Below are 22,940 nucleotides of genomic sequence, written 5' to 3'. Positions count from 1 at the left end.
TATTGAAGACTCTTACTATGCATATCCACTTTATTCTTTCTTTTATCTTGGCTCTTTTTCACTTGTCATTGATAATAACCTTAGGCAGTAAAATTCACTGCTATATATATTCTATTCTATTCTGCTATATGGTTTTTTCAACTGCCCCAGTTGAAACTGCTAGAAGTTTTGCCATTGATTCCAGAAGGAATGAGATCTTTGAACCAAAGTGACAGATTCAGAAGGAGTCAGCAAGCAGTTCAGTACTAAATGAATATGACTAATATTTTGCAGCCACAAGGAGTACAAGAAGTATTTGTTTTGCTGCTGAAAATGAGAAGAAATCAAGCAGTCCTTCCTCTCTCTCTTACCTCTGGTGAAACATCCAATGACACATTTTTATGTGGTGTGTACCAGATTAAAATTATGCTGTTGAGTGAAATCAAGATTCAGTGTCTAAAGGTATAAGCAATATGAAATGTAATAGAACTGGAAACCCAAATAGTTGTTTGTCATGTCAGCATATCAAGTTCTTTTAAATCCTGTTTGTCATGTCTTGTGAAGCATAAATGAGCACTGCTTCACCTCCAAAACCTAGATTAAATTTTAATGAGATATTGATAGACTGATAAGAAAACAGAATGAATATAATTCCTATTGCCACTAACACGGTAAGGAAGCCCACATCCAAGGGATCATATAGACCCCTTGGTGTTAGTGTTTTTATTTGGGGTACCAATATATTATAAAAAATCTTGCTCTAGGTAACTCATATCCATTCTGTAGTCTGAACCAATGTATGTATCTTTTACCAGAACACTGTATTAAGTAAAGCTATCATTTTTTTTTTTGCATATTCCTGCTCTAGAACATATTAACATGCACCCCATTTTTGAAAATGTATCATAAATAATACTTTTAGCAGTAGCAAAAGGTTGGGGAAGGATATCTGTCACCCATAAATATTATATGACTAGAAGCAGTTGGGGAAGAAACAGGCTATGATGTTCATAAATTTAGGAGATTAACTGACACAGTACTTTTTGTTAGTATCAAGGCAATTTGTACTCTGTATATTTGAATAGGAACAGAGGGAGAAATCACTCCCCTTTTGAAATAGTGGTCTCTGAGATGCAAAGTATTTTACTTTTTCACTCTTAGACTAGTTGAGGATAGGAAACGAAGGATCTAAATCGGGGTGGGCAATTATTTTGGGCAGAGGGCTGCTTACTGAGTTTCAGCAAGGCATCGAGGGCCACATGACAGGCAGCCCAGAGCAGACTAATATTAATTTTCAAAAATTTTTAGGGGCCCCGTGGGCTGGATAGAATAGCCTGGCAGGCTGCATTTGGCTTCTGGGCTGCATTTTGCCCACCCCGATCTAAATCCACCCTCATTAGTCTGCTTTGTGGTAGCTGAGGCTTGCCTACTGGATAATATCCAAATAGACTAGTATTCTGAATTGTCCTGTTGAGCTATTGTTTTTGTTGTTAATTTTCTCATTCCCTTTATACCTTCTTCTGTTCTTTTCCCTATGTTTCTTTTTTCCCTGTCTTCCTTCTCAGCTTTCCTAAATCTTCAAAGCCAGAGAAGTGAGGTTTGCACTTGGTTCTGGAGGCAGTGTTCTGATTTGTGTTCTGATGTTACATACTGCATGGGTAGACTCTGCCTCTGTCCCTATTTCAAAGCTGTTACCAGGTATCTTGTCTCTGACATCTGCTAGTGGTGCATATCAAACAAGTGGTTGAACCTGAAATACAATGTACTTTTGTAAGAGGCAAATGTGATCCTAAGATGCGGTAAGGTGAGATGCTTTCAGTAGACATAGGTGGTAGCAGATCCAGAATGGCAAAAATGGGAGTGTGGTGGCGACAGAACTCACTGACAACAGACAATGAGCTTGGTGCGCATGTTTGGTGGCTGAGAATGGAGCTCTCAGCAGTGAACCCATAGCAAAGGAGGGTGTGACCACATCCCCACACCCTCCATGGATCCATCCCTGGACATGGGGAATTAATAATACCATGTTATAAGGTGCTGGTGAGAGGTCAATTGGAATATGGTATACAGTTCTGATCATACATGTTCTTGAAAGAGGAATTCAAATTGAAACCAATAGAGAGAGAGGCTGGCTACCAAGGATTATCAGGAGAATAGAAGTCCTGTCGTGTGAGGAGACTGGGAGAGACCAGCTTGTTAACCTGGACAAGAACCTTTCAGCCATTGTTTGGCTATGAAGACATTTGAAGAACAATCTTTGCTAGGTGCTTGGTTTGAATAGAACATGATTGGTTTCAACAGAAATCCTAGAAGGAGTATTATATGTGGAATACCCATCTCCCCTTCATTCCAAATAGATAGTAGGTATTGGGGTGAGAAGTATCATAGAAGGAAGATTCCTCAAGTAATTGGACCAAGGTTCATAGTATATGGTTTGAGGTAGGTGACAAAAATAATGAAAGTGTTGGAAGGCAAGCTGTATGAAGAAAGATTGAGAGCGAGATACATTTCACTGGAGAAGAAATAAGTGACACACATGAAAGCACTTTTCAAATTCTTGAAAAAGTTGGCATGAAGAAAAGAGAACAGTTGTTTCCCTTTGCCTTTTGGGGTAGGACCAGGGGCCTAGACCACGTGACGTCTGAGGTGTCTTCCTGCTTTAATTCTGTAATATAGGCATCCAAATAAAGGTTGTACCTGAGAGACAACATTGGATTAATAGTTCAGTAAACTGGAAGTTGGGAGATTCGAGTACTGGTTTGGGACAGGTGGTGTCTCAGTTTTTGTTTTTGTCTTGACTTCTGGTTCTCATCTTTGTTATGATTATTTGCTGTAATATTGACAAATTTGTTAAACTCTTTGTAGTTTTGCAAGAGTATTTGGTGACTAAAGTACAAAATGAGTGCAAAAGGTAGTTTTTTAATTTTGCATACCAAACCTATATATTTAGACAAATAAACCTCTGCCACTACAAGAAAATGTCACATTTTCTGCAGCCATTGCTATTTTCTGAGGTCCTGATACTATGGCTTCTATTTTTTTTTTTCATAATTCAGTAATATAAAATATTAAGTTACTTTCCAGGTAAATATAGACTTGAACTTCACTTCTGATTGCCCATATTATTTGGAGGTAACTTAATTGCATTCCTACTGGATACTACGATGTAGTAGTGCTCTTAGTTTTTATTCATAGTCGATCAATAATTTATGGTAGATTTTAGGAATAGAACATAGCAAGGGAACACTTTCCAGTACAAGAAACTAGTGGCATGTTTTCTTTCAGTCATTCCCCATGTCAGAGAATGATGTTATGGGATTTCTGGGTCACTGGGAGAAATAAAAGCTTCTTCTAGAACCTGTGCTTTGGGGAAAAAAGTAGGAGGTACTTTTTAAAATCTGTGTCCCTTGAAATCCACCAGTCCAGCCCCACCTTGCTCCTGTGGCAGACCTAGCAGATCTGCTTACTAGTTGTCTAAGGCCGGGAACAGACACTACACTTTTACTGGTATAAGTGATCAGAAACCGGTCTGTGCCCATAACAGAACAGAAGTTTTGCACGTATAGATTGGTTTAAAAATGGTGGAACCCAGTCTAAGATTTGCCCCACACACCAAAGAGCGAATGTGTGTTCTGGTCACTAACAATTTAAAAGACTCTGCTTACAGAAAACCACATAACTTGGGTCAATTCTGCCTTAGGCTTTTTCTAATGTCTGTATCTAGCCTAAGACTTCCAGGAAGGGGTGGAGAAGTGCTCACAGTTTCTCAGGTGTTGTCCAAACACGTAGGAACACCTGCTCCCCCACCTAAGTTTGCAGTCCAGAAAGCAAGGACAAATATATGCAGGTTTTTAATAAATGAGAAATTTAATGGTAAACAATAATTAGATGACTATGTCCTTATAGATGTCCCATTAGAAATAAGGAAGGGCATGAGGATGAGACAGTGGTGTTGTCTCAGGGAATTGCAAATGAGGGAGCCAAGGGAAAACCCTCCACATTGTGGAGGCAACGGCATGGAAGCACTATAAAGCCAGGTGTATGAGAAGCAGACACAAATGAGTGACCAAGGCTCAGTCTCAGTAAAGTGCAAGGGATAGGGGGCAATTTACAGTTTCTTATAGTCTGATTCTGCTAGTGAGACTCCAGCATTTCAGCTGCTCCTTGCATAAATTTCCTGGCTTTTCTGCTGCCTGCAAAAATTTCTAAAAAATCTTCTATTCCTTTTCCTGTCATTGGTCTGTACTCTGCAGCTGTTGCTAGATGAGATAGGAGCACAATCGGGAGCTGGCAGAGAGTGTTTGCTTTCTCCCAGCCTTGGTTTGGGTTTTCTGACTTGTGCCGCTGAGTAAAATGCGAACACTGGCATATGCACCTTAGTAGCACTGCTGGACTCAGGGCTATTTCTGTTCCTGCCTTGAACTAACAGAATTCTGATTGCCAGTAAGAAGAACTATAACCACAGATAACTAATGGACTGTCTACTAAGCACCCATTTTATAGGCGTTTCGTTATTTGTGTGATTTGCTTTTTAAATTTTCTCTGTGGTCAGAATTATGTTTGTTCTGCTTAGGTGTGGAGTTGGCCCAAAGGCCGGCAGCCACTCTCAGCTTCTGAGAAACACGTACGTGTCAATTACAGACTCGTGCTTTGAGTGTTTCCCCTCAGTAGTTAATTTTTTTCTCCTTTGATGTTTAGGAAGCTGGTGACAGTGCAGAGAGAAGCACTCCCGCACAGTCTTATTTTGAGTGGTATCCCATTTTAGCATTTTGCAGGCAACCCTTAGCTATTTTTTTGCTGGATTTATAGGTGGATTGTTCAATCTGGAAATGTGGCACTTCTGTTGCTTCTCCCTCCTCCTACTTCTCCCCCTCACCCTCCATTTTTATTTTATCTTTTTAAAGAAAGTAGATATTGTCCTTCTCCCCTCCCATCCCCAGCTCGTTTCTTGGGGAGAGGAGGCATAGAAGACACAGAATGTGCATTTTTAGAGAATTATCAAGTGACCATTTTGTACTTGTTCATATTCTATTTTTGATGTTTCTTACAGTGAAGATACTGCAGGACCCTGTAACTACAAGTTAACTTATATTTTAATTAGATTCAGATTCACTGATCTGACCTTTACCTCAGGATGCCTGTTTCTATAGACTTCACATTAACTGCAGGTTCAGTAGAAATCCAGTATGGCTAATACTGACGTACTATGAAATGTAGTACATTTGGTTTCTTTTGCTTAAATATTGAAATAGAGAACAACCGTATAGAAAAATTGACTATGAAACATTAAATAAATAATTAAAACAATTATGCTATAAAATTTAGTGTGGCTGTTGCCTTGCTTCCATTGACAGCCCGACCTAAATATCTGTTGCTTTGGTTTGTCACTGTCATTATATATGTCAAACTGTTCCTGTTTCTTGAATATCTTTTTCCTTTTATTTGATGTGTATTAGAGTGATTCAGTTAGACAGAAGTGTAATGCTTACTTTTGACTAATTATTCAGATTGGGGGAGGGGGTTGTTTTTTGGGTTTTTTTGCATTTGTAAAGGTTTTCCTTCTTTTAAGTATTGAAATTGGATGTTTATATCTGTTTTCCTAAAAATGCAGTTATGCTGCATGTCATAAAAAAATCTAAATAGTATAATTTTGGACTTTTAAGTCCAGCTACATGAGGGGATGTTTCTTCTGCAGTTCTAAAGGGTTAAAGATTATGTGTACAATTTGCCTGGCATAAATTGGAAATGACATTTTGAACTAAAGACCTCCAGCATATACGATCTTAAATCATTACATTGCATGTCTGTCTATAATACTTAGGTATTTCTGAAATCTATTGCAGTTGCCATTGAATGAAAATAGGAGAGGTGAATGCAAAATAATTGCCGTCTTAGAAATGTAATTTCTAGAATATTTCAGTTATTGTACAGAAGCTGGCCAAAAGAGGGGACTGCAGAAAACAAATAGGTTAACATTTTATTTTTTGAACAAAACTCCATTAGTCCTTATGGAACTTCTGACAATGTTTTCCTCCAATACTTTAGGAAAAAGTAAAGTTAAGATGGAAAAATATCTTGGGTAGCAGTTTTGCCTTTTAATTAAATGATTTTAACTGTAGTTGAATTCAGAACTTGTCAGTCTCAAGCAGTTTGGTCTCCCACTTCCGTTAGACTTCAGTGATCTGAATGGGGGCTACATGCCTCTGGTTGAGGGCAGAAAATATTAACTGCTGGAGTATGTAGAAAACAAGCCCACATGGTTACATTACCTTTATAGTCTTGAAATAAAATTGGGAGCTGAAGAGATCATTTGGGTAGAAAATTAAAATATAGTGACTTCTTGATGTGTTGGTGGTTGGCTGATGGGCCAATACTAATACTTTCAGGACTATAAATAGCTGTGTGAACAAAAACCACATATAATTGTACTTCATGGCACCATCTCGCCAATGTTCTGTTTTCTAAATAATTAGAAAGCATCAGGTAGCAGCTTGGTTGGGGCATAGCATTTTTTCTAATAAAGCATTTATACTTATACTTACGAAAGAACTGTATATCCTGTTGGGAATCTGGGGGAATAAAAATATATATATATAATTGAATGCCTAATTGCAAAATATTTTGACTGACAGGTAGATCCAGGTAGTCTCCAACCTTTCTAGTAGCTTGGGTCATCTCATTTTGGTAAAGCTTTACAGTGATATTTTGAAGTAAGCTTTCATTATGAACTCAGGATTTGCTGGGCATATGCTTTGAAACGGTATTTCATATTCAGTGGGGAAAATGTTAATGCAGCATTAAGGTAGTAAAATTATTCTAACTGAAAAGTTAACTTCTGACTGGAGTATAGAAATGATAACATTGATTTTAGTATTATTTTTGGCAGCTGACTGTAAAGTTAAATAATATGGCTTAATATGTGCGTGCAGAATGGTTGTGTTGGTCAGTTTATAGTTGCATCTTTAATGTTTCATTAACTTAGCTTTTGGATTTTTAAAAAGTAATCTCTAATTTCCTTTATATGTATTCATTTTTATTTAGAGAAATCAATACAAAATGAGTCATAAAGTAATAGAAGTTGGACATGGCTGAGACCTGCAACAATACTCTTATTCTTGGCCTGCCAGATCAGTTTTTTGCTTAAAAGTATTCAGTTGGGTTTTTTTGAGCCCACTCTTGTGATTTAGAGCTAGTGTACACTAAGCTCTGTTGTAGGGCCTTTATTCAGGTGTTAAGCAGACTAGATTGTTGTAGCTTGTAGACAAATTCTTTGAGCAGTGAAACTTTCAGCCCTTCCCATGGGAGAATATTGCACAGCACTAGAACTTGTCTCTTTCCTTTTATTCACCCTAAATTATCTGTGTTTAATTTGTAGCCTTTTGGGCTACCCCTTTCATTCCTGAATTTATTTTATAACAATTTACAAATATTTGATGGCTCTCTTATTTTTTTGCTCAGCTATCATTTTGCAAAACTATACCTGTTAATCTATTAAATGTTTCCTCATAAATTAAGTCTTCTACCTGCCTACTCAACTTAATTTACCAATTAATTTCTTTATTTTGTTCCTTCTCAGTCTTGCTTTTAGAAATTCTCAAGAACCCTAACCCTACCTATATAATAGGTATGCGCACATCCATAGATCATTAATTACCCTTTCTCACTGTTGGGATGTTGGGAGGATCTCAAGTTAATAGATGCGATGTGGAATTCAGGAGACTTCTCACAACTGCACACCTATGTAGCAGAGAGAGATTTCTGATGTGGCCTTTCCTGGGAATGGAAGGTCTCATTGAGGACCAGATATAGCAGGGCTCATGCCCCACATTTTCCTATTTCTCCCAGTTGGTTGTGGCAAATAGCATTAACCTCTTCCACTGGGGGAAGAGCGTGGTGATAGCTTGAGAGAGAGGCTTCCAGAAAGGATCTTTGGGGAAGGCCTAAGACCACACAGATTTTTAAATTTGGGATCATTACTTGAGTTTCATACTGAATCAGCAGTGGGGAAGCTAACTGGTTTTAATAGAGCTGCACCCTTGAATTTAACCACTGATTTACAAGTCTCATTTGTTTGTGTACATATCAGTGGCAGGGTGTTAAATATGGACTTGTCATGGGGAAATTTGAATGTGTTTAGAAAATATGTTTATTTTAAACTTTATGTTTTATTCTTTTGAACTTAGCTAAGCAAGTATTACTTACAAGGGCTAATCAGAAATTAAGTCACAGTTTCTCAAAATCAGTCATTTCAGGCATTTGAACAGAAGTAATCTCTATTCTTTCAGGCAACAAAGTATTATTTTCTTCTCACATTTGTTTCCCTCAAAAACAGCTGACTGGAGGATTTTTTTCCTTTTTCTTACTTTTGCTAATATTCCTAAAAAAAACTTACCTTTTTGGGACTGAAATTCAGCATGCTTGGTCTCATTTTAAAGGTTTTTTTATTCTTGGATAACAATGAATAAAAAGGGGTTGTGACTTAGAATGCCATTTCCACTGTCACAGAATATTTCCACTAGCTATTTAAAGTGTAAATCATTGATTCGCATTACAAATGTTTTTTACAGACTAATTGGATATTTTGGATGACACTGATTTGCATTAGGACCGGTTAGAATAAGTAATCCAGAAACACTCCAGGACGTGTGAGCAATCTTTACATCTGCAAAATGACTTTGTGCTGTCCCTTTGTCACTACTGCTTCTTCTCTTTTCTTGCTTTAAACAAATCATACAATTTTCCTTGTTTTAGACAAATCACATTATTTTAAGGCAGAATTTAATGAAATTGAATGTGACTGAAACAATCATCTTAGCAATTAAAAATTTGAAACCTCAGCCACCATGGTTAACGGTATGTTTTTGAATAGCAGTTAGACTGAGTTATCTTTTTTATCTATGTTACAAAGCCACTAGAATTACTTTCCCCTTATTTTGGGTTTTATTGATGTAAGAACTTTTTGAACTGCTAAACCAGACTTTCTAAAGAATTGGTAAATATTCTTGAAAGATTACAAATTGTGTGTCATCTCCTGTCTTGCTAACATCTGTCCTTCTTGAGGCCCTGATTATACAATACATGCTGTCAAGCATCATTGACACTGTGCATTTGACATTGAACAGGTGTCTGTAACAATGCCGTGGCACCCTTTGGAGTCATGCTTCAGGTAGAGGGTGGTACAGGTCACCACCTCATTCAGTTGCAAGGCCAGCAATTTTCATTCTTGTTTCCTGTTGTTCACAACTGGCAAGCACCTGACATTTTACAGATATTGTGGCATCTTAAGTTTGTGCTACTTGGATTTCTGTTAATACTTTAGTTAAGTTTAAAGCAGCTATGAAATATGATCTTTACTGTTGTTAAAATACATTAAAAAACAAACAAAAAACCTCTCTAACAGTAAAAGCAAGCAATAGCACTGTCTACTGAGCAAATCTTACTGAGTATGATTGTATAAAGTTGCAACTAATGTAATAACAAATGCGTTCTTTTAGGAATGCACATCTTCTGGCAAGACAATAATAGTACAAGACTTCAAGGGGGAAAGTAAACCTGCTATTTTTTCCCCATTTGCCTAATGAGATGGATCATGTTACTAAGAATACATGGTTCCAGAATGTATTTGCTACAAGGGCAATAGAGAAACAATACTAGAGCAAAATCCAATGTAATGTTTGCATAGGGAGAAGCTACTATAGTGTTCTTTTTTCTGACAACTTGAGAAACGTTTTAGAAAAGGATCCACCCAGGTTAGCTAAAATGAATAGGAAATAGAAATAAATGCTTTCTTGTTGGCATTGCTGTGTTTTTTTGTAAAGGAATAAAAAATAATACTACAGCATACAAGATAAAATAAAAGTAGTGCAAGATTTGCTTTATCAATGCAGCCTCTGACTGGTTGTTTGCTTAGTTACATGTGGGTTAATTAGTTGTTCTTTAGTAGTGCCTGATAAGGACTTCTTTGATCACTCCTTTATTTTCTCCTTCACTACTGTTAACACTGAAAAATAGAAGTTGGAAGACAAGAAGGGAGAAGAGAAGAATATAAAGTGTCCCAAAGGATAATTTTATTTTAAAAAAACTGCACATATATGTATAATATAGTGTTATGGTAGTTTAATATTAACAGCCAGATTCAGAACCCTGTTCAGTTCTCTGTGGACAAGTCTACACATTCATTAATGTGCTTTTGCTCCTGCCCATTAGTACATGTAGTATGACATACTAAATAAATGCTCATTAGACTGTCCTAATGTGCAGTAGTGAAAATGCACACTTTTTTAATGACATTCAATGTGCAGTAGCCTGTTTTCATTGCTCATTAACGTATTAGCATGGTTTGTGATGTGTTTTAATGTGCAGTAAAATAGGCTACTGCACAGTAAAGCGCACATGTAATCACACCCTGTGGGTAGTTCTGTTTGTGTACTAGAAGCCCTAAAAGGGCTTTGATGGTCCCTACAAATACTTTTGATTCAGGAACATTAATATGATCACCATACACAATCCTCAATTGCTCCAACATGGAACCCATGACACTAAGGATATTGGATAGGAGGGGAAGTGGCCTTTGTGCTTTGCTGTTCTGAGATTTGGAGTTGCCCCCTGTCAGTTGTTGCAGGATATAATGAATTAGATGGCCTGCAACTCAGTTGAGATTTCTGGAGCTGCAAAGGGGTTTTTACCTTCTGAGAAATGCAGTGCAAAATCTAGAATATAAATCGAAATCTTAAAATCTAGAATCAAAATCTAAATCTTAAAAATAAATAGATAAATGCATCTCACTTTATGTACTAGTATATAAAACTTTAAAAAAGTAAGTACAGGCACATGAACATATTTATTCCAAACATGAGTCTTTCATTTGGAGGGTAAAGATATCCTCATTTAATTGTTCCCCAAAATGTAAAGAGGAAGTACAAGGAATCAGAACTCATGGTAGAGGGGATATCTTTTATTAGACCAACTAGATGTTTGCAAAAAAAAAAAAAAAAATCTTTATTTGCAAGCTTTCAGGCATCAGAGAAAGGATTGTAAAAGTTCTCCTAGGTAGAAATGAAAGTTCATATTTCATAGGAGAGTTGAAGGTGTGGTAAAATCCCCTGTTTGGAAAAGTTCATTTTATGCAGATTAGGCTCAGAGAAAAGTAAAGGAACTTTTCCAGATTTAGGTTAGCCTCTGCTTTGCCAATGGCTTGAGATCATAGCTCTTGATTCCTGCTACAGTAAAAGCTGAGTTATCCAGCACTTTATTAACCAGCATGCTCCATTAACTGGCATGCTGTCCCACTTCCAGTTTTGCCAAGTCCCACTTTGGCCAACTTCGGACTGCAGCTTGCTCAGAGCCCCTCTCCCTGTCCCCCAGCACACTGATGTCAGGGAGGGGCGGTGGCCCGAACAGGCAAAGACACCTGTTCACGCCTCTCAGGTAACTGGCATATTTGGTTATCCCCCCATTCCTCGTGGGTGCTGGATAACAGAGCTTTTGCTGTATTTTGCTTTTAATTCTAGACCCCATAGTTTCCTCTGCTTCTCTTTTGTCCCTTCTCTCACTGTTTACCATCGGCAGGCATATAGTATTCCTTCACAGATATGTTTCAGACTCCACAATTGTTTTCTGTTCAGGACTATTCAGATTTCAGAAATGGCCACTTGGAGTTGCCACAGAATTTCAGACCTCTGCACCTATATCCAAGAAGCATGAATATTGTTTTTCAAATCTTGCCTTTGTGTAACTAGCAGTACTTCTGTTTTTTCAACTTGTACTTTTCCTTTTGAGCAGTAGGCAATGGGTGAGATAAGACTATATCCTCACTATAATTCTGAACTATGTTATTTAATCCCTGTTTTCTGGAGCTTTAAAATTCCTCTTGTGCAGTAGGGCTTGCTTTGGCTAAAGGGGATAATAAAATAGTAATACTGAATTCTTATTAGAAAGAAAACTTCTGAAGGAGATCTAGAATTTTAAAGTTCTTGTATGGTAGTTTATAACTGCAGGTCATAGTTAGTAAGAAGGACAAATCTGACTTTATGCTTTTTTAGATTACTTAGCACCTGTAACAAAGTTTACTTGATCTGACTGATGAAGATCAGACTCATTTGTGTGGGTATTTTGCAGGTGTCACTGTTAACAGTGCTATTTGATGTCTCCTCAAATCTGTACTTACTTGAGAGTATCTGATGAAGAAATGTCAGGCTCACAAAAGTTTATGCATCTCTGATTTGGTTAGCCTATAAGGTACATCTCTGCCCTGCCTTCTGCCTGACTTCAAACTAACACAGCTAATTACCTCTCATTTGAGAGATTATATAAAAGAGGAGGAAGAGGAGTGATTTACTGCCAAGACTACTTGAAAGTGTTGCTATTTTGCAGTAGGTGTGGCAAAAGGATATACACCATTGAGATGCATTGGTTTGCCAAGGGTACCGTAGCAAAGCAAATCTATTTAAGCTGTCCTGTTGCTGTTTGATAGAGAATAGCGCAACAAGAAACCTAAATGCATGAAACAAAAATGAAGACAGTAAAGGAAATTAAGAGCATTGGGAAGGCAATAAAATGTTATCATAGGTAGGGAGATAATTTGAAAATCACAACCCCCCCCACACACAAACCTATTATTTCAATATTTCTAATAGCAGAATTTCAACTATGGGAGAATACTGTTCCCTAGTGGGCACATCTACACCTGTGTTAACACACTTCAGTTAACACATTAAAACTAGTACCTCCAGGTGCCTATACACAAGCAGGGAGGCTACTCTGACTCACTGTAATTCCAGAGCATCAGAGTAATTACTGCTAGCTAATGGGTTTTTAAGTGTTCATGTAGACATGCCCAGTAAGTGTTATAAAGCTTGACTCAGTGGATCTCTTTCAGCCTGGTATCTGATTTTCAGAATGGAAAAGAGCTGTTTTCTGTTTTAAAGAGTTCCTTAGATTCTTGAAAGTTCAAGTATAACAGTGGCCCGAATCATCTATGAAAATCTAGTAGTCACTAGTGGAGTTACTTTTAAATTCACTTTAGCATTTGTAAACCAGAATATAAACTGCTGTAGCCTTGAGGGAGCTACAGAGAGCTTAGAGCCATCTCTCACTTTAAGATGAGCAGCATTTAAACCTAAGAAGTCTGTCTGGGACAAAGTACATTTGTTGCTTTTATGCTGTTTGAAGAGAAGACCTTGACAAATGTCAGGCTGAGGCAAGCAATCAAAGAATGAGGCAAACATCTACAGGATACACTTCAAAGCTTCCTGGGGAGGAGCAGAAAAAAAGGATGGTTTTCATTAAAAAACAAATCATACATAAATTTAGCATATTTATTCCTAGCAAAATATCTTTCTGCCAATGTAAGGATAAAGAGGAGGGCTTTTCTATGATTAAATTGGTACGAAGAATCTTAGATCTTTAATCAAAACACTTTTTTGTCCTATACTGAAACTTTTTTTTCCCTTGTAAAATATATTATATTTAAGAAGCTTTAGGCCCAGCACTGGGCAACAATTTACATTTGTTATGAGTAACTTAACTTTTTTTTGGTTAGCATGAATATTTTTTAAATGTTACAAGTACTAGAAAACATGAAAGAGACTATTTCCTTTTTATCGTCACTGCAGCTTCCATAAGAATCAGTGCTGTTTTTCCCCCCCAGTATTTTCTGAAGCGGTTTCTTACTACATTTTAAAAGAGATGAGCTAACATTAAACTGAAGAAACAACTAAGACTAAGGGATCAAACATAAGTTAATAGAGGAGTTTTGCAACTGAGAAGAATCTGATTTTTATATAGAACATTTAAAAAACCTAGGTAGATATAGAAATGGAAATGTTTTCCATTTTAAGAAGGTGCATGCTATGGCTGTATAATTCCTTTACAGAACCTTGCAAAGAGGGTACTGAATGTTACTGACCTTGCAGGTTCTTTATTATTCCCACTGGAAACTATATCCAGTCGCATGGTACGCCATCAAGAGATCTGGAACAGGTGTGAAATTAATCTTTTGCTGCTGTATGTATGGAACTTATGTTATCTTCATGCTATCTCAGAGCTAGGAAAAATATCTTATTCTGGTTTGGTTCTGTGGAAAACACAAATTGAGTTAACCATGTTTAAAATGAAATATGTATGGATTCTCATAAGCCTTGTACGTGGCAAAGAAAATTTACTCCAAATTGATCATAAGGGAAGCCTGTAAAGAAAACTGTGTTTCGTTGTTTAGTTTGCTTAGTACTTTCCACTTTACTCTTGTTAGAAGTCTTCCAGAAAATAACTTTGTCTTTTTGACAGAAAGTATTTGGAATTTGACAGAGCCGATGGACTTGAAGAATGCCTTTTCTTGGCCCTCACAAAATTCCTTGTATGTTTAACTGAATTTAAACCATTAAATAACCATTTCCCCTTTGCCAGTTGCTTTGTCAGCAAAATGCTGGCAGTGTGCCAAAATAATAACAAATGATAAGTGTTCTGATTGAAAACTGGGCCCTGGCTCTCTCCATGGCAGCAGTGGCAGATGGCATTGTACAGAAAGCTGTGGGGAGCCCACAGCCTGTGTGCTGCTGGAACAGCTGTAAATAGGGGAAGGAAGGAGCTGAGCTGGGCTTCCTCCAGCATATGGAACCAGCTGCCCATTCTGTCTGTTCTGGGTATATAATATAAGGCAGAAAGTACGGCCTCAAAAAGTGATGGGGAGAAAAGAGTGGTTTGTAAGTCCCTTTACCTCAGTCCTGAGCCCAAGAGCTCAAACACTACATCCTATCTCCCAGTGAGAAAATGTAGGTAGTTCTTTTGCCCACAAAATTTGGATTCAGACTGTGATGTTGGTACAAGATGGACCTTTATTATATTTGGTTTACTCGTTTCCTATTACAAAACTTACTCTTCGTATACATGAAAACAATGCTATATAATTTTTAAGGTGAAGCACTTCCAAGTAAGGAAATAACTAAATTTGATGCCTGTGCAAGTTTAATTGAATGTGTGTATTGTGATAAAATCTTTAATTGCAAGATACTGTGCTTTTTTTTCCCCATAGTAACATACAGTGGATAATGTTCAGTAAATAAATTGCGGTTGCACATGGAATAAAATAATGTTTCCTTTTCTAGAAGTTAAAGGCATGCAGAGGACAAGGCCAGGGACTGCAAAGAATGGTCTTATGGTTAAGGCATATGATGCTATGGAAACCTCCTATTTCTACTTGGTCACTTAAAAAGGGGCCATCTACTAAAATCATAGTTTTGTGTTTTCCCTGATTCCCAGCGCCGAGGTCCATAGAAAGAATTGTTCAGGAATTAATAACTTGGTATTCAGGGCAGTGTTTGGATGGTATGTTTTAAGGGAGACCTTGCGCTAAATGGGGAGGGTGGTAAGAAAAATTGAATAGTTACCTCATTTCCTGAGCTCTGTGTAGTGGTTTGGTGCATCTAAGCTCCATTTTCAAAAAATGATTTAGACCAGGGGTGTCCAACCTTCTTGAATGTGGGGCTGGATCACAAACTTTTTATCACCCAGTGGGCTGCCGAGCCATATTCAAAGACCTCACAGGAAGCAGTAGCACATCAGGAAGTGATGTCACGTGACCTTTGACACCAATGAAGTTGCAGGAAGTGACAATGAAATGGGCCTGGAAATGTGGTTTAAAATCCAAAATAAAAACAATATAAAAGCAACAATGAAATAATATCAAACAGTTGACTAAAATAAACACTGTCGCATAATGAAAGAAGCATAATGCAAGTCGATAGATCAGATGTGGAAAAGATATCAGCCAGAGTGGAAACTAATCAAAGGTGGAGGGATGTGTCTCGTCGGGAGACACCTGTGCGGCGCTTTGCAGCCTCTGCCGCTCACTGCCTTGTAAGGGGCAGGCGGGAGGGGAGGGAGGAGGGAGCAGGGGCTCCTCAGTGCATCTGAGAGGCTGCGAGAGAGACTTGCGGCTCAGCTGAGCATGGCCACAGCTGCAGCCATGCATGGAGCAGAGCGGGGCGGGGAGAGCTGCTGTCACACGCAGGAGCCCTAATCCGGGCTCCTCCTTGTCCTCCCGGCCACAGCCTCCCTGGGATGTGTGGGAAAGGCGCCCTCTGCTCTACCGCTTCCCACCTTGCTGCTCCAGTGGCCACATGTGCCTGCACCGCTGCCCGTTCCCAGCAGCACATGAGAAGCGGCCCCCTCGGGACTCAGTGCCTTGCATGTGGGCGGCCAGGCCTGGAGAGCCGCAGCGCCCCGGGGGAGACTGGCCGGGGGAGCAGGCACCACCTTTCTGTAGGGCAGGGCAGGGCAATGGGGCTGGCTTGAAGCGGGTGGGTAAGGAGGCAGGCGCGGGCTGGTAGTGCCAGTGGCCGCTGCTTGGCTTCCCGCGCGGGGCTGCTCCAGCAGTGCAGGGCATGGGCACGGGCTCGTGTCAGGGCAGGATGGCGGGGGCAGGAGCACAGGCGCTCCCGGGCGCTCATCCTTCTCGCGACAGGTGTGTCCTGGGCCCGCGAGTGGAGCTGCTTCTCTGCCACCCGGCGGCAGAGTTCTTACATGAAGGCTCCATCCTATGCCTGCCCCGAGCCCGCGGCACTGGCTGCAGCCGCCCAGGCGGGCACTGGCTCCTCGAGGTGGGTGAGCAGGGCTGCTTAGCAGCTGCAGACAGCACTGCCCCCAGCCGAGGAGGGGTCCAGCCCCGCGAGGGACCTGGCCGGGCCATGCCGCGCTGATGCAGTGCTTGTGGGAACCTTGTCCCTTCCCCAGCCCTTCAGCAGCCATTAGGAAGCTGCTGAGGGGCTGGGGGAGGGACAAGTGGTTTCCCGTCACAGCACTGCGGGCCACAGAAAATGCCTTGGTGGGCCACATGTTGGACAAGCCTCATTTAGACACTTGGGAAAATGCCTAGGACTGGAACTACTAAGTTGGTTAGCTGCTTTTGAAATCTGTATCAGAACATATAGGCTAATGGTAATGAAATTATAAGGTTGCATAAATACGAAATACTGGGCGTGTCTACATGTGCATTTACTGTGCAGTAAGTTGCTATTCAGTAAGCATTTTTTTAGACTGTTACAGTGCAGTAATACTGTGTGTGCACTGACTTGGGAGTAAAGTTACTTTGTGCCGCAGCCACGAAGTTTGGTGCCCGGGACAAAGCTCGCAGCAGCAGCCTGCCTTTGCCCTGCGAACAGATCTGGGGGGGCACATGCCCCCCCCCCCAGCTTGTCTGGGAGTGCACACAGTGGTGGGAGCCACCTGTCCCCTCCCTCTCCCTCCCAAGCGAGCTGCTTGTGGCTTTGTCCCACACCCTGTCCCAGCTGGGCAGCGTCTGTTGTCACTCCTTTGCTTTGGTGCCCTGGGCAGTCGCCTCATTTCCTCCTCCTCATCATCCTCCCCCCCCTCCCCCCCCGTTGCGGCAGAGAAGTTACTCCCAAGTCAGTCCACACAAACAGGGTTACTACACAGTAAGGCATCTACACGCGCCTTACTATGTAGCTACTACTCAGGAATAAATTTGCTACTTGCATTATGCAAGTAGCAAATTTACTCTTGAGCCAGTGTAAGTTGCCATAGTTACTGGACAGTAATGATGCACATGTAGACGGCAAGTGGGTAAGGTAACTAGTAGGGTGAAAGTGCTAGACTTTAGGAAAGCTGATCTCAATGCACTCAGGCGATTAGTCAAGGAAGCACTGCAGAGTAGGAGTTTTGATGGGATGGGTGCCCAAGAAGGGTGGCTGTGCCTAAAGGAAACGATCCTTTGGGCACAAAGCAAGACGATCCCCGAGCGAGGCAAAAGAGGGAAAGGGGCCAGGAGGCTTCCATGGCTGACCAGAGAAATCCAGGGCAGCCTAAGGGCCAAAAGGGGAGCACATAAAAAGTGGAAACAGGGTGAGATCACTAAAGATGAATATACCTCCTCTGCTCGTGCTTGTAGGGAGGCAGTTAGGCGGGCCAAAGCTACCATGGAGCTGAGGATGGCAACCCAAGTAAAGGACAACAAGAAATTGTTTTTTAGATACATAGGGAGTAAAAGGAAGGCCCAGGGAGGAATAGGACCGCTGCTAAATGGGCAGAAGCAATTGGTGACAGATAGAGGGGACAAGGCTGAACTCCTCAACGAGTTCTTTGCCTCAGTGTTCCTAAGCGAGGGGCACGACAAGTCTCTCACTGGGGTTGTAGAGAGGCAGCAGCAAGGCGCCAGACTTCCATGCGTAGATCCTGAGGTGGTGCAGAGTCACTTGGAAGAACTGGATGCCTTTAAGTCAGCAGGCCCGGATGGGCTCCATCCGAGGGTGCTGAAGGCACTGGCCGACGTCATTGCAGAGCCACTGGCGGGAATATTCGAATGCTTGTGGCGCACAGGCCAAGTCCCGGAGGACTGGAAAAGGGCTAACGTGGTCCCCATTTTCAAGAAGGGGAGGAAGGAGGACCCGGGCAACTATAGGCCGGTCCGTCTCACCTCCATCCTTGGTAAAGTATTTGAAAAAATTATCAAGGCTCACATTTGTGAGAGCCCAGCAGGACAAATTATGCTGAGGGGAAACCAGCATGGGTTTGTGGCGGGCAGATCGTGCCTGACCAACCTAGTCTCTTTCTATGACCAGGTTACGAAACACCTGGACACAGGAGGAGGGGTGGATGTCGTATACCTGGACTTCAGGAAGGCCTTCGATACGGTATCCCACCCCATACTGGTGAACAAATTAAGAGGCTGTGATGTGGATGACTGCACAGTCCGGTGGGTGGCGAATTGGCTAGAGGGTCGCACCCAGAGAGTCGTGGTGGATGGGTCGGTTTCGACCTGGAAGGGTGTGGGCAGTGGGGTCCCGCAGGATTCGGTCCTTGGACCGATACTCTTTAATGTCTTCATCAGCGACTTGGACGTGGGAGTGAAATGTACTCTGTCCAAGTTTGCAGATGACACAAAGCTATGGGGAGAAGTGGACACGCTGGAGGGCAGGGAACAGCTGCAGGCAGACCTGGATAGGCTGGACAAATGGGCAGAAAACAACAGGATGCAGTTCAACAAGGAGAAATGCAAAGTGCTGCACCTAGGGAGGAAAAATGTCCAGCACACCTACAGCCTAGGGAATGACCTGCTGGGTGGCACAGAGGTGGAAAGGGATCTTGGAGTCCTAGTGGACTCCAAGATGAACATGAGCCGGCAGTGTGACGAAGCCATCAGAAAAGCCAATGGCACTTTATCGTGCATCAGCAGATGCATGACAAATAGGTCCAGGGAGGTGATACTTCCCCTCTATAGGGCGTTGGTCAGACCGCAGTTGGAGTACTGCGTGCAATTCTGGGCGCCACACTTCAAGAAGGATGCGGATAACCTGGAGAGGGTACAGCGAAGGGCAACTCGTATGGTCAAGGGCCTGCAGACCAAGCCCTACGAGGAGAGACTAGAGAAACTGGACCTTTTCAGCCTCCGCAAGAGAAGGTTGAGAGGCAACCTTGTGGCTGCCTATAAGTTCATCACGGGGGCACAGAAGGGAATTGGTGAGGATTTATTCACCAAGGTGCCCCTGGGGGTTACAAGAAACAATGGCCACAAGCTAGCAGAGAGCAGATTTAGACTGGACATTAGGAAGAACTTCTTCACAGTTCGAGTGGCCAAGGTCTGGAACGGGCTCCCAAGGGAGGTGGTGCTCTCCCCTACCCTGGGGGTCTTCAAGAGGAGGTTAGACGAGTATCTAGCTGGGGTCATTTAGACCCAGCACTCTTTCCTGCTTATGCAGGGGGTCGGACTTGATGATCTATTGAGGTCCCTTCCGACCCTAACATCTATGAATCTATGAATCTATGCCCACTGGTCATTCCTCACCTAGTGTTTAAGGAAGCTTTAGCAGTACTTATTATAAAATTATTTAATCATATACATCCCACTTAGAGTAGTTAAGGTATTAGAAAATGTAAGCTAGGCATTGGCAGAGAGATGGACTAGATGACCCAAAAAACTTTTCCAGCACATTCAGCCCTAATCTTAGATTTGTGCAAGGAAATTAAGAAGTTCTGGGGGATTGCACCTGTATGCCCAGTATGAACCACAGTTCATTTAATGGAGAGGTCTGTGGCAGGGGTGGTTGATTATATAGAGTGCAGGAGTCAATGGAGAAAGTGGAGGGTCGAACAGAATGCAGTTTGAGCAGTAAAGCAAGCTGAACTGAAAGAGAGATGCTTGGGATTGAATTTCCTAGCTTTTATTAGCATGCATGATTTTGTTAAACCACAACATTCCTTGTCAGGATTTTTACCCTTGGTTTACTGATACATAGGCTCAGCCCTAATGTCATGTTTAAGTTTTTGGTCTGGGAATAGATATGTAAATCAGTAATCGTCAGTGAGTGCCCCATATAGATTACTCTAGAGAGGTGAAATTTAAGACAAGCTGCAAAAACAATAATTCAATCAATAATTTAGTCCCCCAGTAACAGAGCTTTGGGGGAAGGGGAAGCATAGTACCCAAAATCCTACTACTTTTGGCTATTCAAGCATGTACTACATATCCCTCAGATCTAAGCTGCCTTTCTGAAAGGTGCCTTTTTTGTACGTAAGGAATCATATTCATGCTTTCAAAGATGGCAGTTTTCTCAGGAAATTCAAGTGAAAGTCTCAAGAGATGTGAGTAGGTCTTAAGACAATTTTATATATATATATATATATATATATATATATATATATATATATATATATATATATATTATAATAAATATTAAGCTACATCTTCTGCATGTGGTCCCTTTAGAAGTGGTGATAAAAAGATTGTTGTTATAGTAAGGTTATAAACATGAAATCACACTTGTCCATGGTAGAAAGAAGAGGATCTCTTTATGAGGATTTATTCAGTAAGATCAATTAAATATAAATCTCTTGTTACTGAAGTCAATGACAGAGATAGTAAGATGTGAATTAAGAGCATTAGGAACTCCTAAAGGCTTGAAACTCAACGATTTGCTATTTGTATGCTGCTTTTTTTTTTCTTTTGGTTACAAGTTTGAAATATTTGATCAGTTTTGGTTTCAGCTGTTTGTTGTTTGAGTTCTGTCAGCATGTAGCCTTTAACATAAAGAGATGTGTATAGAAAGGAGCTTACAGCTGAATCGGATGCATGGTATAGTTTATCCGTATAGTTATAACTTGTATAGGTGGAAGATCCTACGTAGTGAGAAACCAGTTATTATTTTAAAACTTGCTTCTACTTTTATCTTTTGGTGGATTATAGTGCACAAAACTACAGAATTAGAAGGAAAAATAAAAGTTTACTGAAACATTAGAAAGGGAATTTACAAAACTCCTTGCACAAACAAGCCTGTGATCTTCATTTCATCAACCTACTGGATACAAAAAATCATGTACTTAATGCAGACATTGGATTTATGACACATTATATAACCTACCTACCACCTGACTTACCACATAGCTGATAAATAGTAGAGAGGTTATATTCATTCCCTTTCCCTCACCTTCACCTGTCTCTCATCCATTGACTACTTCAATTTACGTTTTCACTGACTGGCTTTCTTGCATACAAACTGGCCTCTGGCTTCTTTTCTATTCCATCCAGGAAGCGCACAGACCAACTGCAAATGCTTTCTCAGCCTGACAAAGGGTACCTGAAAGCTTGCAAAAAAGAACTTTCCAACTATTTGAGTTGGTCTAATAAAGGTTCTTTGGGTAAATCCAATATCTTTGTCTGCTTATGAAGCATTAGATGAATTTATGCAAGATAGAGAACCATCAGTAGCTATTAAACATAGGTTAGGTACAAGCTCCAAATTAGGACTTCTTAGGCCTCTTAACACTGACACTGTAAGGGAAGAGGATCCAATGATAGCTGAGTTTGGATAAATATTCTTCCCCTTACCATCTCCTTTGGGACACCGAGATGCAAAATATTAGGCTAGATGGATCTGAGATGACTTAGTGTGGCATCCCATGTTCTAAAACAAAACATAGTGTGGGGAGTAAGAAACAGAATTATCTTCTGTGGACATGGTATATAGCTAGCTCCTGGAGATGATATGCAAGAGAAGGGACTAGTGCTGAAAATATCCCAGATTTTTAAACAGCCTGTGTCTTCAGGAAAAGAAATAAGCTGGGGGGGGGGGGCAGGAAAGAGGTTGAGGAGAGGGAAGGATAAGCAATAGTAACTTTGATATTTACTTTTGAGCATGTTTCATATAGTGTAGATTAATAAAGTAAGATAGTATCACCAAAATAAGGATATTAGTTAAAAGGGACAACAGGGATGTGGAATGTGTAATACAACTGAGAAAGAGGAAATGAAAGGCTGAAGAAGACTGCCTTACTTGAGCTGTGGGAATTAGCACAGAAATTATTAATAGAAACTGAGAAAAACAATATGGTTATCTAAGGAAGTCATAGGAGTAAAAGTAGTTGTTTGCAATGTGTGTGAGAATGCACAATGGAAAATTCATAAAGTTATGAAAGAAATATGAAAAGGGCATAAAACTAGCTAGGACAACCAAAGCAGATTCATAGGGGGATTGATTTCTTCAGGAAGAAGAAAAACAATAAAGGATTATTTTAAACACAGAGAAGTTACAGACTGAGGAGAAAAGCAACAACATCACTGAGTAATAGTGAAAGGAAATTTGCACAGGAACAGGATACAGGGTTCTGTAGCTGGAAAGTTTGTGGGGGTTTTTTTCCTTCAAGTGTTCATGAGGGATTAGACTGGAGGTGGATGCCAGAAATTAAGCATTTCCTGAGACTAGAAACTGAAGATTTTAGCCAATTGGAGGAAAGCAAAAATTTGAGTGTTTTAAATTATGAAGACGTTATCCAAAACCCTAAAGAAGAGTCTGAATAGATTAATAGCCAAATAAAAATCATATACATGCGGTCTGTTTTATTTAAACACCAACACTACATGGAGCACAGGGAAGTTCCAAAGCACTAGAAAGAATCAAATTTATAGGTCCAGTCTTTGTAAGGGAAGAGGAAGTGAACTATATAGTTAGAGAAAT

At 40.5% G+C, this 22,940-nt stretch overlaps 1 protein-coding gene across 5 annotated transcripts in view; it reads left to right on the top strand.

Annotated features, from left to right (window-relative positions):
- Positions 1 to 22,940, top strand: part of COMMD10 (COMM domain containing 10) — a 212,493-nt gene that overhangs the window by 55,168 nt on the left and 134,385 nt on the right. The window contains exon 6 of one of the 5 annotated variants that reach the window (XM_019484614.2): positions 8,547 to 8,609. The exons of the other annotated variants lie outside the window; for them this stretch is intronic. Within the exon in view, the coding sequence (XP_019340159.1) occupies positions 8,547 to 8,594 (48 nt within the window). The 3' untranslated portion in view covers positions 8,595 to 8,609. Of the gene's footprint in view, positions 1 to 8,546; positions 8,610 to 22,940 lie in introns of those variants that run through there. 5 annotated transcript variants of the gene reach the window in all.

The sequence above is a fragment of the Alligator mississippiensis genome, chromosome 3, assembly GCF_030867095.1.
Source record: "Alligator mississippiensis isolate rAllMis1 chromosome 3, rAllMis1, whole genome shotgun sequence".
NCBI classification, from domain to species: Eukaryota; Metazoa; Chordata; order Crocodylia; family Alligatoridae; genus Alligator; species Alligator mississippiensis.
This window is presented reverse-complemented; position numbering and strand designations above follow the sequence as displayed.